Source organism: Lampetra planeri, chromosome 41 (genome assembly GCF_965212315.1).
Source record: "Lampetra planeri chromosome 41, kcLamPlan1.2.h2, whole genome shotgun sequence".
NCBI lineage: Eukaryota > Metazoa > Chordata > Hyperoartia > Petromyzontiformes > Petromyzontidae > Lampetra > Lampetra planeri.
The window spans coordinates 2,523,392-2,532,459 of NC_136147.1; the positions used below are offsets into that span (position 1 = coordinate 2,523,392).

At 50.7% G+C, this 9,068-nt stretch overlaps 1 protein-coding gene across 4 annotated transcripts; it reads right to left on the reverse strand.

Moving 5' to 3' along the window:
• Nucleotides 1-427: 427 nt before the first annotated feature.
• On the reverse strand, nucleotides 428-6,916 carry LOC144732070 (group XIIA secretory phospholipase A2-like). 4 transcript variants are annotated; one of them, XR_013588147.1, is made up of 5 exons: nucleotides 5,203-6,098; nucleotides 4,090-4,166; nucleotides 2,299-2,464; nucleotides 1,578-1,777; nucleotides 428-1,546 (listed from the first exon to the last, which is right to left on the reverse strand). XR_013588147.1 is itself a non-coding variant. In XM_078613312.1 (5 exons), the coding sequence occupies exons 2-5, from the start codon at nucleotides 5,423-5,425 to the stop codon at nucleotides 1,647-1,649; spliced, it is 597 nt and encodes a 198-aa protein (XP_078469438.1). In that variant the 5' UTR covers nucleotides 5,426-5,508; nucleotides 6,831-6,916; the 3' UTR covers nucleotides 428-1,646. The 4 variants fall into 4 exon arrangements, 3 of the variants coding, with proteins under 3 accessions (XP_078469438.1, XP_078469439.1, XP_078469437.1); XM_078613312.1 differs by adding an exon at nucleotides 6,831-6,916 and having other exon boundaries at nucleotides 428-1,777; nucleotides 5,203-5,508; XM_078613313.1 differs by adding an exon at nucleotides 6,375-6,517 and having other exon boundaries at nucleotides 428-1,777; nucleotides 5,203-5,508.
• Nucleotides 6,917-9,068: the final 2,152 nt, after the last annotated feature.

Here is a 9,068-nt window from a genome sequence, read left to right on the forward strand (position 1 = left end):
ATTGGCGTGGAGGTCCCTGGGCTCACCAAAATTTACAAAAGCAAGAGAACAAATGCAACACAGTCCCCGGGTTGCGCAAGACCCGACTTGCGGATCATCCGACCTTACGGAAACGCTCCCATCGAATCGTGTTAAGAAAACGAATCGACACGCGGAAACGACCGCGTGAGTTGCGCAAGCAGCACAGCGCGGCGAGGTTGCGGATGAATACTGCGCGGCGAGGAGACGCAATGTGGGCAGCTGCTGCCTTACGACTCACTTGAGCTTCAACTGGATTAAGGTCAATGGACTTGATCTTGATTTTGGGGGACGAATTGTTCAGTTTCCGGCATACGCAAAATGTGGGTTACGGATTGTTCTAGGGAACCTAACCCTTCCGTAACCCGGGGACTGTCTGTACAACGCAGCAACGCAGCAAATAGAAATCTTCGCAGAAAACAATCGTTTTATTATTATTATTACACGCTTTCAAAGGGACATTGCCCGAAACGTCACCCGTTTTTCCTTTCGAGGCAGTGTTACTGACGAACTACGAGGAAGTCAAAATATTGCACGAACATAATCACTCTTAACTTACTACAAGCGGCTCGCCGTAGCGAACCACGACCCCGTGTGATTCCGAGCGGTGGTGCAGCCAACGTCGTGAGAGACATTGGCTCTCACGACATTAATATATATTTAGTTGATTTCGAAATATATTTGCAAATTATGTAAACACACGCAGACACGTAGTCAAGACAAATATCCCACGTATACTGCAGGGGTGAGGAACGTCTGGCCTGCGGGCCGTACAAGGCCCGCAAAATCATTTATTCAGGCCCTGCCAAGGCAACCGCACGACCCGAAATTCAATAAATCTAGGAGATTTTTTCATAGCAACATAAATTAAATTGTGTACGGCCCGCGAATGCTGTTATAAATATCCAAATGGCCTTTGGCAGAATAAAGGTTGTCCACCCCTGCGCGTATAGCCTGTGCAGGATGGTGGGGCAACTGCTGCTAGCGAGTGCCTAAGGCCAGACCGCTGTACGAGTCACTGGCGAGGCCATCACCACGCCCGACCGTCTTTGTCTCCCCAGTAGAAATGTTTACACACCGCACCAGGTACTCATTTAAGGCCGAGTCGACCTGGGGAAGGCCTAGGACCGGTTCAGATACTCGTCACTGGCATTGGCCGTGAGCGAGAATCGAACTCGGGTCGCCGGGTTCGTAACGCGACGCACTTTCCGCTACATCACCGATGTGCACAGCGAGCACGTACACACACACGCGTACACACACACGGACACGCGTACACACACACGTACACACACACACACGCGGGCACGCGCGCGAGTTAACACGGCTGGGCATCTACACCATTTGCCAAATCACACACCACCAAAGGCTGTGGCTGGCTCACCGTGGGAGATGCGGGGGGTGGGGTGGGGGGGTGCATAGTGCCGGTGGTGTGTGGGTGGTGCAGAGTGCCTCTGGTGCTAGGGAGTGCCGCAGGGTTTCCACTCTGTGTTGCTGGTTTGCCCAGGCTGGGTGACGATGTCGCGAGGCTGGGTGATGATGTCGCGAGGCGTCGCGAGGCGTCGCGAGGCGTGGCAGGGGTCTTGGTTGGTTCCGTAGCTTCCGCGGCTGTCGCAGGGCGTCGTCGCTCACAGGTCCCTGGCGGTGCCGTGTGGCCTGGGAGGGCAGGTGCAGGCCGCGCGCTGGCTCTCCATGTAGGGGCGGCAGCCAAACGCCATCACCCCCTGGTGCAGCAGATCCACGGCCTCCTCACAACGACCTGGGCGGGGGGGGGGGGCACATGGTGGGGGGAAGGGGTGGGGGTGACGGGGGAGAGGGGCACCAATTAGTGGGGGTTAAATAAAATCCAGGTGGCTCAGCGACAGGGCGAGAGGCTCGCGATTCGAAAGTTGCAGGTTCACATCCTGGTTCGGGGGTTGAGCCCAGCGGCCGCCCCGGTTAATACTGCAGTTACAGTAGGTGTAGCAACACTACATGCCGTCTGCTTCACAGTGGATGTTCAAAAATCCCGTGACGTCATTTGAAAAAGTGTAGGCCATTGTGTGCCAGCGCCACGGTCCAAAATGTGATCAATTACACTGCAAATGGAGCCTCCTACTCTTGCCCGCTTGCAGGCCAGTTGCTGCATTCGCATTGCGCTGCATAGGGACAGCTGCCACTGGGGGTCCCCTGCCGTAGGGCTCCACGAGATGGACACGCCTCTGCGAGAGTCCAGGCATGCGAGCCTCGAGCGTGGTTCCTCCGCGTCTCTCGGCGGGGTAACGTGGAGTGGGCGCGCACCCAGGGTCTCGGGCGAGATGGTGAAGCTGACGCCCACAAGCGAGCAGATGCGGGAGAGGCAGCGGCGGAAGGCGGTGTCGCAGGCGCGCTTCTCGGCGCCGCACACGTCGTAGCAGCGGTCGTGGTCGTTGCAGCAGCGCGTCATAGCCGGGACGCCCACGTCAAACTGAATGGCACACGCACACACACAAGGACAAAGATCCCCCGTATAGCCTTAACAGACTGTAGGGGCAAGTGCTGTTAGCAAGCACCTACGAAGGCCGGAACAGCACACGAGGGGGTGGGTGGCCAGCACCACGCCCGACCGCCTTTGTCTCCCCACTGGCAATGTTTACACACCGCACCAGGTACTAATTTGAGGCTGAGTCGACCTAGGGGAGGCCCAGGACCGGTTCAGATAATCGTCACTGGTGTTGGCCATGAGCGGGAATCGAACCCGTGTCGCCGGGTTCATAGCGCAGCGCGTTAACCGCTACACTACCGCTCCCCACACGCACGCACACACACACGCACACAGCGGAGCATGTCACGACCGCAGGAATCTTAATATTTATTTATACTGCAGGAGGAATCGGATTAGCTATAAAGCTCTTTTTCGCAGATGTCAAGTCGGGGCAGGTAAGAACGTGACAACAACAAACAAAATAAGAACGCGATAGAAGTGCAAAGTATAGGAAAGGTAAACAAATACAGGTAGTCCTCTACTTACGATGGAGATGTGTTACGACGACCCCATCATCGCAAGTCAAAAAAGTCGAAGATGACCTAGCCTACCCAGGAGTCTTAAAGAATGGTCATAATTTAGCAAAACAGAGCAATTTACAGTACAGTACTATATAAACTATATACTGTAAGTATTTGTAGAGGAGTAAAATGGGGACGTGACGTCAGGTGTGCCGTTCAGTGCGATGACGTCACGTCTACTAGGGTACTTAAGAGATACCCCGTGACGTAAGCGGGGTCACCGTGGGAACGGGTAGAGTAAGAAGGGTGAAGGGGAATCAGGGGTAGAGAGAGGGATCGTAGAGTGAGTCTGGGGAGAAGCCGGTGGTAGCCGTAGAGGTGATTCTCTCTCCGGTCGGTGGAGTCGGCAGAGTCCACGATCCGACACGAGAGAGAGTGACGGGAGCTAGCCGGCAGGGACCCGGACTCAGAGTAGGACCCCTAGCCCCTGGGAGTTGTGTACCCTGCTGTGTAATATTGTAACAGCTTTAATAAACCCTGGCGGAAGCCCTTAACTTACCTCCGTCTACGAGTACGTCCGTCGGAACTTCTCTACATATTTATTAATTGCAATACTGTATTGCACAGTAAAACGTAAAGCAAAAAACAAGGTAAATTCTTAGCCTACCTATATGAACTGCAATAGAACGTTTTTTCAGGAAACAATCTTATCTGCTATAAAAAAACTTTTCACATGCATTGAACGTATCGTATCGGAATGTCGAGGGAGGAAAATAATGATTGCATGTTGTTTAATTTATATGTGGAGATGGAGATACAGAATGGAAGGCTATGGGTGTATTTACGTATGTACGTATCCTCAACGCTCCACGGTAGTGGACGTAGAGTTTGTATCCGGCTACAATGAAGAGGCTGGGAGAGATTGGACGGGGAGGGTTGCAAGGGGTGGTGGGGAGTGATCAGAGTTGGGAGGCAGAGAGTGGGGAGCTAGGGGTTGTGGGGGGCGGGAAGTGGGGGTATGAAGTTGGGGGAATTCAGGTGGAGTGGGGGGCAAGGAGCGAGGAGACAGGAGGTGCGGGGGGGTGGGGGGCAGGGAGTGGGGGGCACCTGAATGCCGAACACCGGGGAGCCGCATCCATTTGGCGCGGCCGGGGTGTAGTCGCGTCGTGGCTCGGGTTCGGCTCCTGAGCGGCAGGGAGATAACGGGTGAGTGGTGAGTGTGTGGGTGGGTGTGAGAGGTTGAGTGATAAGGTGCGTGGGTGAATGATAGGGTGAGTGGATGAGTGTGAGTGGTTGAATGAGTAGTTGAGTGATTGGTGGAGTGGTTGGGTGACTGAGTGAGTGGTTGAGTGAGTGGGTGAGTGGTTGAGTGAGTGGGTGAGTGGGTGGGTGAGTGGGTGAGCGAGTGGGAGATCGAGTACATAAGTGGATAAGTGAGCGGGTGAGATGATGAGAGGGTTGGTTGAGTGGATGAGTGCATGAGTTAGATGAGGGTGGGTGAGCGATAGAGTGCGTGGGTGAGTGTTGGTGGCAGTGTTGGGGTGTTGCTGGCAAGTGACAGGTCGCATACATGTTAAACCCATACGATTTACTCGTTTTCTTGTACAGGAAAATTAAGTTTTCAGGTCCATACCGAGTACAGCCGTTTCAATACGGGCAAACGAAAATCACATTTTTGTCTATTTGTTCGTGTTTCTCCCTTGTGATGGGAATTTGTAGGATGAACGTTGACATTTATAAGTGGGCACGGGGTGACCAATAAGGTCTGCATTGGTCTGTAATAAGGTAGGGGCACTGATAAGGTGTTGACAGGTATGGAGGTAGTATGGTACTGTTTGGTAGTGTTGGTGTGATGAGTTGCTGTCACGTGGTAGTGGTGATGTGTCACGTGGTAGTGTTGGTGTCATGTGGTAGTGTTGGTGTGATGGGTTGGTGTCACGTGGTAGTGTTGGTGTGTCACGTGGTAGTGTTGGTGTCACGTGGTAGTGTTGGTGTGTCACGTGGTAGTGTTGGTGTGATGGGTTAGTGTCACGTGGTAGTGTTGGTGTCACGTGGCAGTGTTGGTGTGATTGGTTAGTGTCACGTGGTAGTGTTGGTGTCACGTGGTAGTGTTGGGGTGAATGGTTGATGTCACTTGGCAGTGTTGGTGTCACGTGGTTGTCTGCTTCAGGGTGGGTGAGCTATGCCCCCCCCCTCCAAACCACCACTGCCGCCATTTACCATTGGCGCACGTGTATCTACACACTCCGTCTTCCCCTCCCAGGTACTCCATTGCCGAATCCAGGTAACCATCCAGCAGCTGCACGCCTGCCCGCAGTTCCTTCACCCGCTCGGCCACCCAGCCGCCCCGTGCCGCCACGCACATCAACAAGGGCAGCAGCAGCAGCAGGAGCAGCAGGGGCAGCATCCACGACCTCCCCACCGCCAGCCCACGTGTCCTCATGTCTTGGGTCACCGAACAATGTCAGCCGCCTCTCCTCCTGCCCCGACTCTCTTGTCTCCACACAGAGCCTGGGGAATCTTCTGCTATGAGAGTCGAGGGAGATGGAGGCGGGAGGTTGGTGGTAGTCGTGTTAGTGTCGCCGTTAGCAGCGGTGGTGGTTTTAGAGAGTTGATGACAGTGGTTGTAGACAGTTTTGTCGACTGTCGTGTGAAGAGGTAGCGGTGTTGCTGGCAGTGTGGTGGTGTTCGTGTTGGTTAGTGGTGGTGTTAGTAGCAGTAGTGGTGGTGGTGTTGTTGGTAGTTGTGTTGTTGTTGGTAGTGGTGGTGTTGTTGGTAGTGGTGGTGTTGTCGGTAGTGGTGGTGTTGTTGGTGGTAGTGGTGGCGTTGTTGTTGGTAGTGGTGTTGTTGGTGTTGTTGTTGGTAGTGGTGTTGTTGTTGTTGGTAGTGTTGTTGTTGGTAGTGGTGGTAGCGGTGTTGGTGTGGTTGTTGTTGGTGGTGGTGTTGGTGGTAGTGGTGGTGTTGGTGGTAGTGTTGTTGGTAGTGGTGGTGTTGGTGTTGTTGGTAGTGGTGGTGTTGTTGGTGGTAGCGGACTATCCGCCACGGAGCGCGGTGGCCGTGGACGCGATGACGGGACCCGCGATTCCGGTTTGTCGCGATTAACGATCTAGAATCGATTCCGAAATCGATTCCTTAGCAGTGTAACAAACGGGAGGCGAATCTGCATGAGAATATCTGCATGGGGGCGGGGCTGTCAGAAAGTGACAACATAAATACAATAAACTCCTTTAAAATTTTGTTTTTAAACAACGTTTTTAGTTTAAAGTGCACTAAAAAGTAAACAACTCGATTGGACAACGGGAAGTGGACGATATTTTGCTTACAAGATCTGACCACGACTTACAGAGGAATGAAGTTTAACAACTTTTTTTCACAACTTCGTTATAACTCACCCTCGAGAAGTACGTAGATGATGCGACGCCTGTTCCCACATCAACGCTTGTCTGATTTAGTCGATTACTTTAATTACTTTAGTAATGAATCTGCCTTGAGACACGTGGCGCCTGCTTCTTGGACGAGGCGATTCCAGAGTTTAGGGACCGCGGCGTTTTTGAGCTACCCAAATACAGATTTAATTAGCCCACTATACAAAATGTTAATTGCTTTAAAAGAGCCAATTAATGTATTATTTGATACCGATTTTGATACGGGCATGAATTGCCACCGTATCTGAGTACGTGTGTTGCAAAATATGGAATTCATTGGACAACAGGAAGTAGACTAACTTTTGATTACAAGATTTGACCACGACAAACATGGGAGTCAAGTTAAGTAAAATCGTTGAATAAATTCCTTAAAAAAGGTAGTTTTTAAAACAACGGTTTGATTAACAACTTCGTTTAACTCACGGTCGAGAAGAACGTCAACGGCGCCTGAGACACGTGGCGCCTGCGTTTTGTGCGAGCAGATTCCACAGTTTAGGGACCGCGGCGTTTTTGACCTACACAAAAATATATAATTAATAAGCCGTCGATACAAAATTGTTAATTGATTGAAAGGAGGCAATTAATTTATTCATTTATGCCGATTTTCAAACAGGCATGCATTGTCACCGGATCTGAGTACGTGTGTGCAGATTTTGGAATTGATTGGAGAACAGGAAGTAGACTAACTTTTGATTACAAGATTTGATTTGACCACCAGGAGAAATCCGATGAGCTATGAAGCTTTTTATTCACAGAGGTCCACGTTGGGGCGGTCCAGCAAGTTACAACAACAGACGACAATACAACAAAACACGACAGGAGTGCAAGAATGGGGAAAATGGAAGTCACTTTCTGAAAATAAATGTATTTATCAGAGGTGTGGACTCGAGTCATGTGACTTGGACTCGAGTCAGACTCGAGTCATGAATTTGATGACTTGCGACTCGACTTGGACTTGCATAACAATGACTTTGTCCCACCTCTGGTATTTATACAAATCAAGAAAATATTTTAAAGTACAAATTGCATAAGTAGATAAATTCATTCTAGATTTGAAGCTTTCGTGACTGCAAGGATTCATACTCTTAGTTTTTTCGGTAAAGTCACGTAGGTAAAAAATTGAAGTTAAAATTAATAACAATAAAATAATAAAATAAAACGTTGTGATTTATTATTCTTTTATTGTTATTAATTTTAATTTCAATTTTTTACCTACGTGACTTTACAGAAAAAACTAAGAGTATAGATAAATTCCTGCCGATTTTTCAACACTAAATTGGAAAAGCTTGGGGCAAGGCAGCAAAACAACACCCAAAAACAGTCCCAGACCACACCGGGTCAACAACACCAAGACCCCTCAATAGAATTGCACATTAACACAATCGATGACTACACGGGTAGATGGAGCCGTGCAATCAGCTTGGGTGCAGGGGCTGTGTCCATCAGCTTTGGGGGGCATCCTCATCCAGCACCGGGTTCACAGCGACCGCCGCTGCAGCTGCTGCATCGAATCTTCTGCAGGAATTAATTGGACCACCTTAGACTAATAATAGGGGTTTCCCCCTTTTTTCTGGCAACAAAACTGAAACCTTTTACAAGGAATAATGTGTGCATTAACCGCAATACTTGTGGTCAAAATTCAAACAAAAAACACTCTGATAATACAATATGCATTGTATATACTCTTGGTTTTTTAGGTAAAGTCGCGTAGGTAGAAAATAAAATAAAAATAAATTAAATCACGACGTTTCGGAGGCAACACAAGCTTCCGTCTTCAGGTGGCACCGTCACAGCAAAATTACTTGATACAGTAATTTGTGTTGCCTCTGAAGCGCCGTGATTTAATTTATTTTATTTTTCACCCACGTGACTTTACGGAAAAAACCAAAGAGGATGGACCCTTGCAGTCACGAAAACTTCAAGTCTAGAATATGCATTGTCCTTGAAACTGATTGGTCCACACCAGAGACGGCTTTCTTTTGAGCCTCGCACACATGATTCCTTGTAAAAAGGTTTCAGTTTTTTGCCAGAAAAAAGGGGAAACCCCCTATCATTATGTTTTGGTACTGGCAAAGGATGTCTAATGATGCACCTTACACTACTTGAGGCTAATTGGACCCACACATAACATCGATTCACACACGTCGATTCAGCCCTCCTTTTCATAGCAAAACTAATAAGTCGATGAATCGATCCATGCCCCCTCCCCCCTAGCGGATGCGACATGGGAAACGGATCCGGATACACCCCCCCCTCTTCTCACCCCTCCCCCCTTCTCACCCCCCCCCCCTTCTAACCCCTCCTCTTCTCACCCCTCCCCCCCTTCTCACCCCTCCCCCCTTCTCACCCCCCCCCCTTCTAACCCCTCCCCCTTGTAACCCCCCCCCCCTTCTCACCCCTCTCCCTTCTAATCCCTCCCCCCTTCTCACCCCTCCCCCCTTCTAACCCCTCCCCCTTGTAACCCCTCCCCCCCTTCTAACCCGTCCCCCCTTCTCACCCCTCCCCCTTCTATCCCCTCCCTTCTCACCCCTCCCCCCTTCTAACCCCTCCCCCCTTCTCACCCCTCCCCCTTCTCACCCCTCCCCCTTCTCACCCCTCCCCCCTTCTCACCCCTCCCCCCCTTCTCACCCCTCCCCCTTCTCACCCCTCCCCCCTTCTCAC